Consider the following 20,644-nt stretch of genomic DNA (forward strand, 5'->3'; position numbering starts at 1 on the left):
ATATATATATATATATATATATATATATATATATATAATATATATATATATATATATATATATATATATATATATATATATATATATATATATATATATATATATATATATCGCAATAACAAAATCTTTGCTTTCAAATAACTTTGGATTTAAAAATATAAGGTTAGACTATAAATTGGTTTTACCTCTTTTATCAATTTTTAATTTTAATATATAAAAATTTTATTGAACACTATATTATACAATAAACGCTATTAACACTATAATAAACAAACTTTTTTTCTTCTTTAAAAATTTATTAAAAATTCAGATTTTATTTATAAGAATTAAATACGGATATCTTTAACTTTTAAAGAAAAATGTTCGTCAATTATATTTTATGAACAGATAAACTATATATATATTAAAACAAATATAATAATCATATAATTAAACAACACTTTCGCTTTTTTTTTAAAGTATCCAAAGAGATTGCGATATTATGTTTTGTTGTCATTGTATCCGGATGGTTGATACCTAAAATTTCAGTTCGTTTTTTATCAACAGAATAATAAATTTCTAAAGCTTCGTTATATTTTCCCATTTTGTTCAAACAGAGTGCGATATTATGTTTTGTTATCATTGTAGACGGATGGTTGATACCTAAAATTTCAGTTCGTATTTCATCAACAGAATAAAAAATTTCTAAAGCTTCGTTATATTTTCCCATATTGTGCAAACAGAGTGCGATATTATGTTTTGTTGCCATTGTAGACGGATGGTTGATACCTAAAATTGCAGTTTTTATTTTATCAACAGAATAATAAGTTTCTAAAGCTTCGTTATATTTACCCATATTGTTCAAACAGAGTGCGATATTATGTTTTGTTGTTATTGTAGACGGATGGTTGATACCTAAAATTTCAGTTTGTATTTTATCAACAGAATCATAAATTTCTAAAGCTTCGTTAAATTTTCCCATATTGTCCAAACAGAGTGCGATATTATGTTTTGTTGTCATTGTAGACGGATGGTTCATACCTAAAACTTCAGTTTGTATTTTATCAACAGAATAATAAATTTCTAAAGCTTCGTTATATTTTCCCATATTGTCCAAACAGCTTGCGATATTATGTTTTGTTGTCATTGTAGACGGATGGTTGATACCTAAAACTTCAGTTTGTATTTTATCAACAGAATAATAAATTTCTAAAGCTTCGTTATATTTTCCCATATTGTCCAAACAGCTTGCGATATTATGTTTTGTTTTCATTGTAGATGGATGGTTGATACCTAAAATTTCAGTTTTTATTTTATCAACAGAATGATAAATTTCTAAAGCTTCGTTATATTTTCCCATATTGTTCAAACAGAGTGCGATATTATGTTTTGTTGTCATTGTAGACGGATGGTTGATACCTAAAACTTCAGTTTGTATTTTATCAACAGAATAATAAATTTCTAAAGCTTCATTATATTTCCCCATATTGTCCAAACAGAGTGCGATATTATGTTTTGTTGTCATTGTAGACGGATGGTTGATACCTAAAATTTCAGTTCGTATTTTATCAACAGAATAATAAATTTCTAAAGCTTCGTTATATTTTACCATTTTGTTCAAACATAGTGCGATATTATGTTTTGTTGTCATTGTAGACGGATGGTTGATACCTAAAACTTTAGTTTCTATTTTATCAACAGAATGATAAATTTCTAAAGCTTCGTTATATTTTCCCATATTACCCAAACAGCTTGCGATGTTATGTTTTGTTGTCATTGTAGACGGATGGGTGATACCTAAAATTTCAGTTCGTATTTTATCAACAGAATAGTAAATTTCTAAAGCTTCGTTATATTTTCCCATATTACCCAAACAGCTTGCGATATTATGTTTTGTTGTCATTGTAGACGGATGGTTGATACCTAAAACTTCAGTTTGTATTTTATCAATAGAATAATAAATTTCTAAAGCTTCGTTATATTTCCCCATAAAACCCAAACAGCTTGCAATATTATGTTTTGTTGTCATTGTAGACGGATGGTTGATACCTAAAACTTCAGTTTCTATTTTATCAGCAAAATAATAAATTTGTAAAGCTTCGTTATATTTTCCCATATTGTTCAAACAGAGTGCGATATTATGTTTTGTTGTCATTGTAGACGGATGGTTGATACCTAAAACTTCAGTTTTTATTTTATCAACTGAATAATAAATTTTTAAAGCTTCGTTATATTTTCCTATATTGTCCAAACAGCTTGCGATATTATGTTTTGTTGCCATTGTAGACGGATGGTTGATACCTAAAGTTTCAGTTTGTATTTTATCAACAGAATAATAAATTTGCAAAGCTTCGTTATATTTTCCCATATTGTTCAAACAGAATGCTATATTATGTTTTGTTGTCATTGTAGACGGATGGTTGATACCTAAAATTTCAGTTTGTATTTTATCAATAGAATAATAAGTTTCTAAAGCTTCGTTATATTTTCCCATTTTGTTTAAACATAGTGCGATATTATGTTTTGTTGTCATTGTAGACGGATGGTTGATACCTAAAACTTTAGTTTCTATTTTATCAACAGAATAATAAATTTCTAAAGCTTCGTTATATTTTCCCATATTGTACAAACAGCTTGCGATATTATGTTTTGTTGTCATTGTAGACTGATGGTTGATACCTAAAATTGCAGTTTTTATTTTATCAACAGAATAATAAGTTTCTAAAGCTTCGTTATATTTTCCCATATTGTTCAAACAGAATGCGATATTATGTTTTGTTTTCATTGTAGACGGATGGTTAATACCTAAAATTTCAGTTTTTATTTTATCAACAGAATAATAAATTTCTAAAGCTTCGTTATATTTTCCCATATTGTTCAAACAGAATGCGATATTATGTTTTGTTGTCATTGTAGACGGATGGTTGATACCTAAAACTTCAGTTCGTATTTTATCAACAAAATAATAAATTTCTAAAGCTTCGTTATATTTTCCCATATTGTCCAAACAGCTTGCGATATTATGTTTTGTTGTCATTGTAGACGGATGGTTGATACCTAAAATTTCAGTTCGTATTTTATCAACAGAATAAGAAATTTCTAAAGCTTCGTTATATTTCCCCATATTGTTCAAACAACTTGCGATATTATGTTTTGTCTCAAGCGTGATTATATTATATTTACCATAAGTTTGTGTGTTAAAATTTTGAACAGCTTTTAATATTTCGATTGCTTCTTCAAATAAACCTTTACATACTAATAATTTTTTAATAGAAGTCGTCAGATGATGGAAGGTTTCCGAAAATCTTTTTCCGTATGTACGAAACATATAGATAAAATGAAAAACAAAATGGTTTCCGTAATCCATGTGATATGTTACCCTATTCAATTTAACTTTAAAATAATTTTCGATTAAATCAAGATATGTATTTGAACTTGAATTTCTCTTTTGAAAACATTTACATGTTAACTGTGTCAGTTCGTGTATTGTATATTTTTTATTATCAAAACAGTTTAGTATAGAATAACTCATTAGTAATCCAATAGCTTCATCTATTAAAGATTCGTCGTCTGTGTCCATTTGATTTGAGATTTGTGTTATAAATTGTTTACTGATGTTTTGACCGTCGCAATGAGATAAACAGTTTAATAATTTAAATGGAAAAGGTTTTGTTTTTTCTAGTTTTATTAAAACTAAGTTAATTGCTTTTAATGCAAACTTTGATTTTTCCTCGGTTGGAAAAATATCATTATCTAATATTTTTGCTGGTTTCGATCTATATCGATCTATGTATTTTTCTATCGAAATTTTATGTATATTTATATATTTTATTGCCTGAGTAATTGCAAACGGATGATAACCAAGTTCTTTAATTAAGTTTCTTATGTTCTCGTCGCTGTTTTCACTAGTATTATTTTTTACATAAGCGAACGCTTCTTCAGAAGAAAAAACATTAACTAACATTTTATTTACATTATTTGACCACGTTCTCCATTGTGTGGTAATCAACGTGAATGAATTCAGTTTTCTTGAAATGTACATTGATAAATTTTTAACACTTTCATCGTCGACATTGTCAAAAATAAACAAAGTCTTTTCATTTTTATAATAGTTGTGAATTTTTTCAACAATCAATTTTATATTCAAATAATCTCCTTTCGAATCATGAACCTCGAGTCCTAATATTTGACATTGGTTTCTCATTGAAGTTTGTAACATTCCAAATGCTGCGTCAATCCAAACAAAGTTTTTATAGAAGTTATAAGATATTTCACTATATTTTCTGGCAATATGTGTCTTTCCGACACCAGACATTCCATATAATACTAAAGTTGACTCGTTTGCATCATGTGAAAAATAATCTTGAATTTCATTAAGTAGTTTCTTGCGTGAAAATAAATTTTCTGAAAAAGATTGAATACCTAAAAATAGACGCACGGTTATATGTATTATAACAAGTTATAATTTCAATTAAAATAAATTTAATATCATTTATTAAGTAAAATGTATCAACTTCTTACTAATCTTTTTTTTTTTTTCAAATGCGCATAATTATTAAATTTAAAAAAGTTTTTATATATATAAAATAATACTAGTTCTGAAAAATTTTTTGAATAAAGTTTTATTTTATACCAAAACAATTACATATATTTTAAAAAGGTTTCGTAAACAACATCTTATGTAATGTACTTATGTACTTATAAACAACACCTAATGTAATGTATTTTGTAAACTTTACAACTTAAAAATTAAGTAATTATATTACTCTAGAGAATACAAGTAAAAATACAAATAAACTGAGTTTTTGAGTTTAACTTTCGGCCCATGAAAAAAAAAAAAAAAAAAAAAAATATGTATATATATATATATATATATATATATATATATATATATATATATATAAAATTAGTGTTTGTTCTACCAACTTAAAATGCAAGTGTTTATACTTCATAAAACTATTTTATTTTTTTTAAGTTTTTTGTTTTGTTACCTACGTATTCTAAAAACTGTAAAAAAATTTTTAGTTAAAAACATAATTTTTCAGTTTTCTATGGTTATGAGTTTAACTTTAATGGTTTGGCAAGCGTTCCACTCCTGTCAAAAAATCAAGATAACCTTTTTGAGCTGACCTGGAAAAATGGCATAAGGGGTTTGAAATGGGATGTGGTGTTTGAAAGCCTATGACATCAGGATCATAAAAATGTAAAAATTTGTATAAAATCATATCCAGAAAAAGTTATTGAACATTAGATTTATTATTATATAGAAAGTAATAGCAGTAAAAAATTTGGCATTTCTACAGTAGAAATAAATAATTCTCTAATTCACTATCAAGAACAAAATATATATTTAAATATATGATTTTTTATTCAAGAGGGACTGTTTTGAAAGTCTTAAGGCAGTTTTACATATGATTGCTGGTAAAATGAACAACAGATTTTTAAAGTTGGATTTCATATTCTGGATGTAAAATGAGACGTTTAAACGTTATTCTGAAATTAGTAATGCAAAGCTTCAGTTTTATGCTCAGTAATAATTCCTAATGAAGTGTTCTTTCTCATTACGAAATCCTTGGTATAAAAAAACAGTATAAACTTATCGAGTCATACTTCCTGCAAAAAGTACCAAGAAAAAATGCTGGAAATTAAATTTTTTTTATCAAAATCATGTTCCAAAACGTTCCCAAAGTATGCCTTTATAACACCATTGAACTATCGTAAGGCATCATTAAAGGGGAAAATTTAAAATGCTGCTTTCTCTTCAAATCTAAAATAAGGCAGTGTCATCTGCTTTAAGAATGGGTTCATGAATGACTTTTATAAATTTTTTTGCACTCTTTATATCATTGCCAGCAGAAGCAGATGCCTTGAGAGAACCAAATGCGTGCAGCTCTCCACATTTAATTTATAACTTTATTTCAGAAAATTTCAAAACTCCTGCACCACCATTTGTTCCACGTTTGATGATATGGTCAGAAAAAATCCTTTTATTCAAAATAACATAGTCAAGCAATTCATTAAAGTCTTTAAAGTGGATGATTGTTTTTTTTTATTTTTGACACTTTCTCTTCTACTGTTTCAAGTTTTGAATAAATAAAAAAAAATTGCATGGTTGTTACATAATTCAAAAAATTTCAATCAATGTATGGTTCCGTGACTTTGATCTTTGAAACCTGATTGAGAGTGGATGAAAGTTTCCGCAATTCAAATCAATCCAGGAATATCCGACCTTGGCAGACACTCTTGCATTGATTTGAATTTGATTTGAATATGCTGACACTATTATAAAAAAAATTCTTTAGAATTGATCATTTCCGCTTTTCTTTTAAATTTTTAAAAGAAAATGGAGGAGGGGGGGGGGGGGGAATTTTAATTAATTATCATTATAGCTCACTTATTTTTATAGTTTTTTAGGATAAACCTATTTTCGTGCCTGCATATAGAAACCTATTTAACCCAACACACTTAACATCTCCCACTTATCATTTTTTAACATAATAGAATAATACTACGAATACATTATGAAGAAAACCTTGTAATATATATATATATATATATACATATATATATATATATATATATATATATATATATATATATATATATATATATATATATATATATATATATATATATATATATATATATATATATAATACATATATATACGCATAAATACACTTACAAAAAGTATGTTTATACATGCATATGTTGTATGTCAACAATGAAATATGAGGATTTGAAAGAAGGTCATAAGATTATGTAATCATAACCTTATAAAGTATAAACAAGCAAAACAAAGTCAATTATAATATATATAAAAAAAAAAAAATTAAAAAAAAAGTACTAAAATCCAAGTTGAAACAATTTTCATAATATTAGAAATATCTCAGTATATTAAGGTTGATTCTTAATTGCTTAATAATTATGGTTATAATTATTTTTGCAATTCTTATGTGTATTTTTATAATAACTGTTTATATTATAACTATTTTTATTATTGTTTTTATCAATTATTAAAATTTTTTTGAGTTTCGTATTGAAGTTATCGTATTATAATAATTATTTGCAGTTATTTTTTTTCATTTGATGTATTTTTAATATAATTATTATTTTATTATTATTTTTGATAAATTAAATACTGATATTATTAAATACTATTATAATGACTTTTTTTATTTAGGTGCTATCCCCCCTTAAAATTTCAAAATTTTCAAAAAAAAGAAAATTTTAATTTTCAACTACTTTGTTTTTATTTTTTTTTTTTTTTTTTTAGGTGCCCCAATAAGTCCTAACGGTCTTAGTCACAGAGTACCGCAGAAGTGCATTTAACCAGGATGTTCACGCCTCCTTCCTTACCGTGACGCGAAAATATGTCCAAAGCTCGTTTTGAACCTGGATCTCCTGCTTATAAAGCAATCGCTCTAACCACTGCGCCACAGCCGCACTGTTATTCATGTAGGATTATAAAAAATGTATTGAAAGTAGCATTTTAACCTTAACTATCTTAAATAATCTATTTGAATGAACTACTTCGAAAGGATATCCCTAGCAACGCCATAGCAACGCATTTGAATAACTGTATACACTATACGCATCACCTAGTTTAACCCAAATAAGTGTTATTATAAATACATAATCTTGAACAGCTTTATTATGAATTATTGTAGAAATTTTGTTAAGGTTGGTACATCAAGTACGACAATTTGAGTTCGTTATTGTGTTATTTTACCAGCTTAATTTTATTAGTTAAAATGGTAAAAGATTATCGAGTAAAGTAACATACACAAACTTACTGTAAAAAGAAAAGATTTATGGGAAATGTTAATCTGTTTATATTGAGTGTTTAAATAAAATCTGTTAACATTTATTTTGTTTCTGATAGTGTAAATATTGAGTTGCCATCAATGAATTTGAATGCTACACTTGTGTTTTGAAGCCTAATATCAAAAACTTACTTAAGTTTGTCAGTAAAGTTGAAGACTTAAAAGATGCCCTTGTTTTGAAACCTAGTATATCTAGCTATCGTATCATTGATGTTGGTGATTTAATTTCTGTTTTGAGTTCTTTTCTGTATCCAGAATGTGATAGTCCCAGATTCTCATTAGGCAGAAGAAATATGAAACAATATGATTTATCTTGTTATATCTTAAGTTTTTGAAAAAGATTGCAAATATCTTTGTCAGTTTTACACCTCTTTCAATGATTACAATTAAAAAAATATTTGATATTAATAAGGGAATAATTTATTGCATGCGATTATTAAGCTATGGATATGCAGGCATAAAAAAGTTTTGTACTATTATGAATTTACCTAAGCCTATGCCAAAAAAAATTTTAAAGATATACTAAAAGTAATTGTAAACTGTAGCAGAACAAACCAAGATAAATGCTGCAAATAAATTGCAAAAAATATATGGCATTGACTGATATTTGTGTACCTTGCGAGGGTACATGGTACAAACAAGGACATTCATCGCTGAACGGAGTCTTTTCTACTATTAGTGGCAAAGTATTAGATGTCAAGGCCTCCAAAAGTCTAATGTAACTGCTTATGCACAATGGAGAACTTTCCATGTTTCTAAGTATACGTAGATACCAAGCTTAGTGCAATTATAATGCTGATAAAATAAATACAATAACATAAGTCAGGACCGTATACCAAAACAAGACCAGGTTTACCAATGGGTGTTATTATGAAATAAGATATATATTTGAAGAAAAGTGTCTTACAAAAATGTAAAGACTATGAATTATAAGTATGTTTGCATGGTAAAACACAAAATGCTAATGAATCGTTTAATAGAATGATTTGGGACCATATACCAAAACAAACCTTTGTCTCGCTTACCCAATTAGAAATTAATTTATATGATGCTACAGCTTACTTTAATATTGGAGTCAAAGATATTTTAATACAACTGGACATAATCAATGCTTTCATATGATTGCAGGATGCAAAGCATTAAATAATGAAATAATAAGTAATGTCGAAGTTAGAATGAACCCTGATAAAAAGTCAAGGCGACAAATATTAAGTGCCAAAAAGTTAAAAAAAAATGACAAAATTATTGAAAAAGGTGGTGACTTATATGTACTTGGTGGATTTTGAAGTTTTGGTTTACTTTTTTAATCTATTTTAGGAATAAAATCTTTCTGTATTTAAAGTTTTTACTTTAATCGAGTTTTTCTTAGAATAGCAATTTGTGCTCGCCGGTCAATATATTTGGAGAACCGTATGATATTTTTCTATGAAATTTTCAGGAAGTGTTTACCATATTACACTCTATGATATGAATGGAATAGATTTTAATTAAATTATATAAATGAAATTTTTTTTCAATAAAAAGATAAAAAACTTGACTCTGAAGTTTGGTCGTCCTGTTGTGGTGTTGACAAAAAATTTTGAGAAATCTGTTCCACTCATATCATAACCCTGCCTTATGGCAATATTGTGATTCAATATTGATTGGTGGAAATGTGCATATTTCTTTGTTTTTGGCCGGGGCACAGTGGAGTAATTATGGTAAAAAGTTGATCAAAATTATTTTATGGCTTTTAACAATTAGATAAACAATTAAAAGCAGTTTGAAATCATAATATAATATTTAAAATAATTGTGCAGATTTTTTTTTACTCAAAACACACTTTTGCATATAAACCATACAAAAAGAAGTTTAAAAAAAAAATTAAAAAAGAAACTAAACAAAAATATAAACTGTTAAACTTCAATTAAAACATTAAATGCCTTAAGAGTAAAAGTGTTTAAAAAAAGTGATGCAAATACAAACAATTTAAACAAAAGGAAATATACAAATACACATACTATAAAGGTGAAATAAACCCTACTATAAAGGTAAAAACAACATAAAATAAAAAAATATACTTAAAAAACGATAAAAAATAAACATTAGTCTGATTCATTTTCGCTAGATGCCTCCTCTTCATATTGTTGTAGTTCGTTCAATGTTTCTGGTTGCAAAAACTCTAATGCCTCACTGGAAATAGCATTTCTTTTATTCTTGAGCCTCTTTCTGACACTGCTCAACAAAGGATCGGAACTTAACAGAAGTCTGTTTATGATATCTCTATTACAAATTTCTCTTGAAAATTTCCTCGAGAAATTCTGTCTATAATCACGGAAGTGCTTGTTTCGAGCCTCAGCCGCCTCTTCCGATAATTGACCAATAGGCAATATAGCTTGATCAATTATTGTGGCACCATGTCTCAATATCTTGTGCATTGTAGGAGTCATTGGATACCATCCATATATTTCAACATAAAGTTCTGCTGTCAGTTCTGCAAACTTTTCAAATTTTTTGATATCTATTTTATATCCACTTGACAAGGTTTCCAAAATGATACTACAATTTTTAATAAGTCCAATGTTAACTCCTGTATTGCAGGATGAGGTTTGAGGATCTGAGAAAAATCTTCTTGATGTATTGCCATCATTAGTATTCCCAAAACCTGCAGTTAGAATATCCACCAGCAGCCCCATTTTCTCTTTGAACTTGTTTTGAATGTTTTTTTTTGTTTCAGCTACAATTATTTTATCATCTTGTGTTCTCGCTTGCCATTTTTTTATAGGAATGTGGTATAATAAATGTAGTAAAGATTCGCAAAACCTAATCCTTGTATGCAATATCGATAAACCAAATTTAAGGACATCTGGATTATCTATTTTTTTTATGGTTAAATTATTAAAGTCTTTTGATGTTAGTCCACATTTATAGCACCTCATAGTAGATGTTGTGTTGGTTGCAGCATTGCATACTTTTGCATCAACCATTGTAAATGCCAAGGTATGCTTTATATGTATAATACCACCTAAAAACTTCGATATTTCAGTTTTTTTTAGGTTTTTTATTTGATCTTCTACATAGCAGATTTCTTCATATGTTATGTCTTTAGTTTCATGGATAAAACGAATTCGAATTGGGCGACAATATCTTGTAGAAGAGGGCACAGGGTTTTGCCAAATAATCTTCTGGCTACCAATATGACATATAAGTCGTAGAGGCACAAATGAACTTTGAAAAATGTTAGAGCCACTATCTGTACTATTTTGGAATTTTTGTTTAAATGTTTGCTGCTGTGAGCCATGACAACCCCATTTTGATAACATTTCTAAATTGCTTCTTTCTTCTTCGTTTAAGGTTTCCAAAACTTCATCTAAATATTCACACAAGCGTCTAGTTGTGTGGTCTAGAATATCTTGTAGTTTAATTTCACAACATGTTTCTGAAACTGTCATTGACTCTTGTGGAGGATAACATTGTTTTTTTGATTTTTTCAAAAGCGAATAACATGGATAAATATTTTTATTAGCTGCATAAATTATCATATTGTCTCCTTGTCATATTGGCTTCCACAAAAATTGATAATGCTTCCGATGGTGTGTGTTTTTTTATAACATTTGTCTGAATGGAATTGAAGTTTTCTCTATATTTGTTTGCCTTTTCCGGTGAGCAGCTAATATCTTTCATTATTCTAGACGCATCACAATGTCCTGCATCACGCTGACTCATTTGGGCAGCATAGGTTAGTTGTGCATAAGATATTTGGTTTCTCAAAGCTTTTGTTCTACATCTCTTGCTTGGCGAACTCAACAGCTCGAAATCTTTTGATGGTCGACCCGGCCTTTTTATTATACAGGTAGGTAAACTTATGATAGCATTGAGCCATAGTTCATTGTGCTTCAAAAAACGTTCTTCTATGTAGTTAGCATCTATCCATTTTTGTTTAAAATGAAACTTGAAAGTATTTAAGGCGTTTTTTAGTGAACTTTGTTCATTTTCAGTACATTTTGTAATAATTTTGAGATGATCTTCTAAAAACACAAATTTGTCATCAATGTTTTTCTTTGGGCATTGTTTCATAACATCGTAGAGTTCTTTTCTAGTCATCTCTTTCACCATTGGTTGAGATTCTGAAAAAAAAAAAAATAAGTTTTTATTCAAAAGACAACGTTTTTGTCGTATTATTTAATCAAAATTTAATTTTAAAAAATGGAAGATTTATGTGCAACATTTTATTTCAAAAATGCTAACTAGAATAACTAATGTTTAAGCTACATAAAAAATCTTTGCTAAATTCGGCTTAATTCATATACGAAAACAATTTTGAATATGGTATTTACAAAAACAAATCTAACAATTTTAGTCTCGAATATATATTTTAAAAAATCTCACTTTGTTAAGTAAAATGAAGAAACTATACATTTATTTTGTATGTACATATCTTCTTCTTCAATGTTCATCGTGATTTATTAAAGGTTTTACAGCATCAAGCTTAAATAATACTTTTAAAAGTTGTGTTTGAGAGGAAGCGTAAAAAACAAATACAATGAGCTCACGCGAAGTCCGAGTTTAAACTTTTTTTATACCTGGAAGGGGGAGTGGGCAACACTAAAATTTTTGTTTAGTGATGTAGCCTTTATAAATCTTTCATGATATATAGTTAATAGTATACTTTTAGAAAATTTTTGTAATCGACTTTTGATCGACTATTACTTTGAAATACTCCACTGTGCGACGTGAAGTCACTTTTTGGTCATTTAAAGGGGTTTTTAGTGGTTACCACGGCAACAGTATGAATTTTGCATTATTTTAAATTTACTATAAGCATGTTACCAATAATCATTTTTTGTAAAAATACTAAGATTTAAAATCAGAGGGGGTACCCCATTAATACTATTTTTTTATTATGGTTATTAATATATAATTAATAATACTATCATTATTTATTAGTGAATTATTTTATTTTAATTTGCTCTTCAATGTTTTTATTTTAGTTTTCTTTGTTTATCTTTTTTATTATTATTATAATTTTTTTATATATATTCTCTCTATGTTTTATTGAACACTTTTTTTTTTTTTAAGTGTCACTGCATTGACTGGATTGTAACCATTTAATTAACATCTAACTTTAATTATGATAGTTTATAATTCATTCTTGTAAATTTTCATGTTTTATGGTGAAATAAATAGATAAAAAAATATCTTCTGTAAAAGAATACATTGTTTAAGGTTAAGTTTGAAAAGTTATAAATTTTAGATCAAATCCGCAAAAATCTTTCTTGATTTACGTAAATGAATAAAGCCTCAAATCTACTTAGTATTATATTTGCGGACAACGCTAACCTATTTTTTTCAATAAAGATATTTAAACCTTTTTCTACAAAGAATGACGAGCTTAAAAACATTTCTACCTGGTTCAAATGTAACAAGTTAACTATAAAAACTAATAAAACAAAACTATGCTACTTTTATCCACCTGAAAAAAAGCGTTATATACCCATAAATTTGCCTCCGACCATTATTGACCGAATTGAGATTCAAAGAGTAAACTTAAATAGAGATTAAAAGAGTAGAGTTTGTAACTGCGTTACAACGTTATTAAGAGTTTTCCTGAATGAACTAATTTCATGGAAACATTGCATTGGTTACATCAAATAAATGAGATTACTTAATACACCTAAAATAAATGTATTTAACACAGCTAACAATACCGAGGAAGAAGGAGAGGGGCCCGACTTTTTCTCTAAAATACCTTATTTTATTTTTTATATTTTTTTAAAGAAAATTCTAAATATGAAAGACTTTTTTACGAATTGACAATTGTACTCCTTCCCTCCCCCTCCTCCACTTCGAAACCCGTGTCGTTGGCCCTGTTCAATGTTTAAAATTTATTTTCCCAAAACTTCGTTTTAAATGAATTTGCCATACAATATTACAGCTAATATTACAGATGAAAAAATACCGTATTAAATACTGATACAATATTACTGCATGGAATATGACTGCAATCGAGGATTAAGTACAACATTTTTTGTGATTTAATATCAGGAAAATATCTTGAGATAAAAATTTTAGAGTTCATAGTTTCAAACAGAGTATTCAAGTTGAAGTGATCAAACACAGTTAGTACGGATAATGTCAACCTAGCTGACCTAAAAACGCCACTCATATGCAGTGATAATAGCATATGGCCACATCAAACTCTGGATAAAATTTAAGTCGGATTAGTTAACTGGTTGAGAATTTATGGCAGTATGAGTTTATATTTTGTTAGATTTTTGCTAGACCTGAAAACGTTACCTTTTACTGTGATATTCGATCACAATTTTCAATATAAAGTTTTTTCACTAAAGAAACCTTTAGGAAGATCCTTTGCAACTTGAAATCTTTGGAATGACAGAAGAGGAATTGCATTTTGGATGCTCTCGTTGTTTGCACCAGTTATAATTAACTAACACATTTTAAAATTTTCAATTATTTAAAAAATCTGGTTGAAAGATTAATCCAAAGCAAGCGTTTACAACTAAATTAAAACTTGATTTGAGTTTAAAACTAAATTAAAACTTGAATGATTCAGTTATGTGAAGAATGTTGGGAACTGCGCTTGTATCAGCAAACTCCTGAATCACATCCACATTTTTAAAAAGCCTTTTGCATTCATTTCCCTCAAACTGGCCACCATGATATGGGCTCAGTTAAACGTGGAGTGTAGCTGGCTATTTGAAAACTTCTATCCAAGCAGTTTTAAGTGTCTTGAAATGATGATTTACAACTTGTGTAAGGAGATGCAGTTCCATCATTGAGATTATTTTTAAAATCACTTAGCACAAGCAACAATCCCGCCAGATTGCTGACTCGAGGCTAGATTTGAGTGAGTCCAGTGTTCGCAAGCTTCAAAATTTAGCAAGACACTCGGATTTGACGTCACACCAAGTACAAGGGTGGATACTTAAATGGGTTTGAAGACCACAAATTATATTTGCAACTTTTATATCGGAAGCCAGAATTAGTTTAACTCTCTTTGTATTAACCATTGTTGGAGTGAGTTTCTGGCAAATCATATGATACCGCAACAAGAATTTGTCTCTTAACACCAGTCTCTTATATAGTGCTTTGAGTGAGGGGTTGTTTTTGAGGCGGTGAGCTGAAATCAATCCTTAACGCAGTATTAACAACACTTGTACAAAACATGAGAAAAACTTCACCACCATCAATTCAGCGCTTACCAAAAAATCTAACATTAATTTTGCAAGACTGATTAACATGATTCACAAAACTTAGTAATTCTTTGCAGTGAGCAACAACCGGATCTGTGCCAGATACTCTTTTTCCGTTGGTATTTTTTAACTCACTGCAGGAGTAAAAATCATTCAATTAATTGAGAGTTTCTTACAAAACTTGGCTCTACCATCTTGCTGCTTGATGTTTGATTTACAGTTCTGATCAGTTTCTTTAATCAGTTGTTTGATGGTCCCGTATTTAACTGTACGAAGACAAGAGCAAGAGAGGTCAATTTTGGCTTACTTGATAGTGGCTTGGCACTACTTTAATCTGAAACCAAAGCATACATACTTTATCTTAACATTTAATTTGTTCAGAAAGATTGCGTAAGGCTTTTAAGTTATTTTTTTTAACATGATTTGAAACTTGTCAAAAATATTCTTTCGAAACCTAACTTTTTTTTTTTAAAGGTTTTGATTGAATATATATGAAAACATTATTTAAGTATAATTATTTACCTAGTGCATTTGTAATTAGAGGCCCGCCAGATACTTTAGTTGAATAGTTCTTTCATGGGATATTTCTTTATTGAACAAAAAATTGAGATGCAATTTCTTTGGCTGCGCCGGCGTCTTTAGCTGCTAAAGATTGAATTGGTGGGGCAAACCTTTTCCTAAATGGCAGAGGCTTGTGCTGCAATGTGCATTTAGCTCATTCTAAATGGTGGTTGTTCTTTTAAAGGATTTTTTTCTTGCAACTTTGAACAACCTATTTTGCAGATTAGGCAATAACACATCGTGCCTTTTGTTTCAGATATCACTTGTATTGAATTTAAATTAAACAAAGAAGAGAGTTTAACTTCTTTTCCATTTTGTTTCCTGCGAAACATTTGTTTACGTTATTCGGAGAGTTCTTGTGGTACCCAAGAATCACTAATATTGATCTTTATCTTGTACAGTTGGCATATTTGATCTACTTGGAAAACAGTAATCTGTCTTAAACAACTTTTCAGACAAAGCAAGCACATAAGTTATAGATTATTATCATCAACCTTTGCTTCATTTGGCATTGTTGGATTTCACTAAATCCCACAATACTAAATTAAATTATCCCTTTACAAAATTTAAAAAGTTTACTTGAATTTATAATGGTAAAAATCTACAAATATTATTAATTACAAATAATTAAAATCAAGGAATAAATTGCTTATATTATAAGGAAATAATTCTTACATAATTCCTTCCATTAAAAAAAATAATTTTTAAAATGAATGACTTGTTATGCTTTTTGACAATTTAGATAAGATTTTATTTGATGACACTATCTTACAAAAAATTTTTACTTCACCTCAAAGAACTATTCTCTCATTCATATGATTTTCCTCTGACTGGCTCTTTAACCTTTTTATTTCTTTCGATTTTTTTGTTATCTTATGTAATTTTTTTTTATGAAGGTATCTTTATTTCAACATTTTTGATATTTTTATGCATTTTGACTGTAGTTTATATCTTAAATGCTGATATTTTCACAAAATACATAACCCAAGTTAAACGACGCTTTAAATAACTAATTAATATTTTAGTCAATAAAATAGAAATGTTAGTTGTAGCAATAAAACAATTATAACAAAACTATTGATATCACATAGTAGAACACTTAGGTAACCATTATTTTGAAAATAGTGACGGTATATAACAGTAATCGGTAACGTTTTGAAGTAAAAGTAGCGATTCTCCAAATTACCCGCAGTATTGACAAAATTTTTAAGAAATCCCAATTTTTGTTTGGAGTTTTTTTTTACTTATTGAAAGCCTTTGAATCAATTGATCACAAAATTCTATTTAAAAAATTAGAGTACTATGGAATCAAAGGAAACGTTTTAATGCTACTTAAAAGTTATTTAAGCATTATAAACAGTTCTTTGATATTAATTTAACTGCTTCTTCCGATTTATTGAGTTTAACTTGTGGAGTCCCTCATTGTTCTATATTAGGACCCCTTCTCTTTCTTATTTACATTAATGATCTCCCTAAAGCCACTAATTTAATGACTGTGATGTTTACTGACGATACTAATCTCTTTTTATCTCATAAATGCATAACAACATTGTTTCAAAGTAAGAACATTGAGTTAACAAAAATTTGTGACTGGTTTAAAAGGAATAAATTGTCGCTTATTGTTGATGAAATGAAATAGACACGTTTGCATCCAACTTCTAAAAAGAAATTACTGCCTAATGAAATGCCGCTCATTTTATAGACAAAATGCAAATAAACTTTAGCTGGAAATATTGCATTGAATTTTTGTGTAACAAAGTGCAAAAAGTATAGGAATAATGTATAAAGCAATAAATACTTTAAATAAATACACTTTACCACAACTATATTTCCCTTTTATCTATTACTATACTAATTATTCAAACATTTCCTTAATAAATCTAAATTTTTACCACTTTATCGTCAGCAAAAGCATGTTGCTCGGGCAGAAGCAGAAGAAGCATGTTGCTCGGAAATCAATTTTAAAGATAGATTTGCTTATGCCAAGGCTCTCTTATTCAAAATGAACGTTCTCAATATTTATCAGCTGAATTTTTTTAACACACTTTGCTTTATGTACAAACGTACATGATGCGGTAGTGGTGTAGTGGTAAGAGTGCTCGCTTTGTAAGCGAGAGGTTCGGAGTTCGACTCCCACCACGTCCCTGGAAGTACCGCGCTCAACTTAGTTTCTCCGCACAGTTGCCTTGCTCAGCAAGGTTCGTGTTTCGGAGTTAAAGAGTTGAGAGAGGGTTGCACCACGAACAACAACTAAAAAATTAAAAAAAAATTAAAAAAAAAACACACACATAAAAAAAAAAAAAAAAAAATGAGTAGCCTCCTCGACTGTAGTGGCCCCCCTCGGGCCTTGGGGAGGTGAATAATCTAAAAAAAAAAAAAAAAAAAAAAAAACGTAAAACTTACGCATCTCCTATTTCTTTTCATAATCTATACATCTTAAAAAAAAAAAAGCAAATGCAACTTTAGAGATGATAATTTAATTCAGCAACCTTTTTTTTAAACTAATTATGGAAAGTCAAGCATTTGATTTCGAGGAATAGTTTTGAAAAATTTTGAATTTTCTTCAGAATTGAGTTACCCTTTATTCAAAAAATAAATAAATAAAAGAAATCATTTTATCATCGAAGACACATTTTTATATTTTTAACACTTTTTTGTCAAATGATTTCTTAAAACATATATTTTATAACATAAAATATAATATTGGATTCTAATCTTATGTTTTTATAAAAATAGTATTTTAGAAAGTATTTTAAGGTGAACAAGTTTTTTTTATATATACTTACGAGATTTTGTTCCTGATATTTTCCTGGTATTAGGTTTTTCTAGATATTTTGTTATTTATTGATATTTTTCTTTGATATTTGTTATATATTTTCTATATTTTTTCATTGCACATTATGTATACATTATTTTTAAAGCGTATATCATGCTAAACAATTACTCAATTATTATAATACGATTTTTAATGAATTTATAGTTAAGTTGTAGAACAAAAAATAAGTAAGTAAAGAAATAATTAAAAAATAACAATTAAATAATAAAAATATATAAAAATATATGTGTAAGAAATAAAAAAACTGAAACAAAAAATAAATAAATTATGTGTTTGTGTGTATATGTATATATTTATGTTTATATATGTATGTATGCATTTATTCATATATGTCCGTATATGTCAATGTGTACGTGTATATGTATGTATATATGTTTTAGATTACGTGTGCATAAAAACGAATTTGTATCTTTGAATATATGTATGTGTAGTTATGTATATGTGTTTTGGTGTCTTCATACTCAACCTATTTGTACGTTTTACAAAGTCGAAAGCCGTAGGACGGGCAAAAAGAACTTTTATGACACACGAAGATTTATTTATTGATGAACTAAAATGTATAACAACAATAATGAATAAAAAATGGAGGAAAGAAATATTGCGTAGTCTTTAAACGGAACGTTAAGTTCTGTCTGACAGACACTTTTAAAGAACTGAGAAAAAGAAAAGTTAAAGGGGCAAAAATTACAATAATCCTATTCGAGAAGCCTATTTATCCACGCGAGAATATAATATCAAAAATGTTTAACCACAATGTAGAACAACTGAATACCAAAATGTCTAATATACAAAAAGAAAATTAAAACTTGAAAATTGAAGTTCATTTCCTATAAAAAATGATGAAGTTTATACTTAAAAAATAATAAAGAAGACAAGATACTTGCTTAAAAACATGAACAATTATTGACTGGAATCAAATTCTTTTAACTAAGTAAAAAATACTCATCCATTAGATTATTCCTTGCACCCCAAACACCATAAACACCCAAAACAAACTTGTATATATATATATATATATATATATATATATATATATATATATATATATATATATATATATATATATATAATATCTTAATGGCTGAAATAGTATTTTAACTAATTTTTAGATAAATTTTAAAAATTTATTATTTAAGAATGTTTTGTTAAAAGTAATGTTGTGTTAAAAAAAAATTATATATATATATATATATATATATATATATATATATATATATATATATATATATATATATATATATATAATATCTTAATGGCTGAAATAGTATTTTAACTAATTTTTAAATAAATTTTAAAAATTTATTATTTAAGAATGTTTTGTTAAAAGTAATGTTGTGTTAAAAAAAAAATTATATATATATATATATATATATATATATATATATATATATATATATATATATATATATATATATATATATATATATATATATATATATATATATATAATACGAAAACAACTGTTATTAATATAAATATAAAATATTAAATAAAAAAAATACTTGTTTTTTTAATCATATTTTTCTTCTCTGTCTTCGCCTATTTGTACAACTGCTTTTTGTCGATGTCAAGAAGGCGTAAAATTTTTTAATCAGCTTTCAAATCAATAAAATGGTAGTTTATTAGCTAAAATCATACGATTTAATTCACATAAACAAAGCACGGATCAAAGTTGTGATTGTGTATTAAATAAGAATAATAATACTTTGTGAATGGGTGTTAATACGAACAATGAATTCATCAAGCGTAATTAAGTGTTTGTACAGAGTAAGCAAGTTAGGGGTCGTCCATAAATTACGTGATGCTTTATGGGGGAAGGGAGAGGAGGAGTTAATGGTTTTGTGACAACTCATACGGAACTTTTTATTAAAGATTTACAATGTCGTGAGAAAGATGGAGGGAAAAAGATGTCTGAAAGTGTCAAAACTCCGTGACGTAATAGTAGACAACCCCTTACTTTTAAAAGAACTCTAAAGGATAGTATTTTAAAGTAGATGTTCTTTGAAACTCAATATTTGGATGAATAGCTCAGTGCGATTTTAAATAAATAAGCAAGAGTTTTATTTTATATTTTTCGTCATAATGAACAATAAAAGTTAAACTCAATATTATCTTGATATAAAGTTGTTCTTCTTAACAACAAAAATAATATTCAAGTTTCTGTTTTTTTTTAAAAAACATAATTTGCCTTTTCGTTGCGTGCAGAATAATAAAAACAAATTTAAAACAATTAAGAAGTTTTTTTTGTT

The 20,644-nt window shown here is 27.5% G+C and overlaps 1 protein-coding gene across 5 annotated transcripts; it reads right to left on the reverse strand.

Moving 5' to 3' along the window:
* Positions 1-275: 275 nt before the first annotated feature.
* Positions 276-20,011, reverse strand: LOC136075167 (uncharacterized). Of its 5 annotated transcripts, XM_065787548.1 has the most exons (5): positions 19,898-19,995; positions 2,785-4,401; positions 2,155-2,532; positions 1,021-1,902; positions 276-516 (listed from the first exon to the last, which is right to left on the reverse strand). In XM_065787548.1, the coding sequence occupies exons 1-5, from the start codon at positions 19,911-19,913 to the stop codon at positions 422-424; spliced, it is 2,988 nt and encodes a 995-aa protein (XP_065643620.1). In that variant the 5' UTR covers positions 19,914-19,995; the 3' UTR covers positions 276-421. The 5 variants fall into 5 exon arrangements, with proteins under 5 accessions (XP_065643620.1, XP_065643618.1, XP_065643619.1 ...); XM_065787546.1 differs by having other exon boundaries at positions 276-2,028; positions 2,155-2,658; XM_065787547.1 differs by having other exon boundaries at positions 1,021-4,401; positions 19,898-20,011.
* Positions 20,012-20,644: the final 633 nt, after the last annotated feature.

Source organism: Hydra vulgaris, chromosome 01, assembly GCF_038396675.1.
Source record: "Hydra vulgaris chromosome 01, alternate assembly HydraT2T_AEP".
Classification (NCBI taxonomy): Eukaryota; Metazoa; Cnidaria; class Hydrozoa; order Anthoathecata; family Hydridae; genus Hydra; species Hydra vulgaris.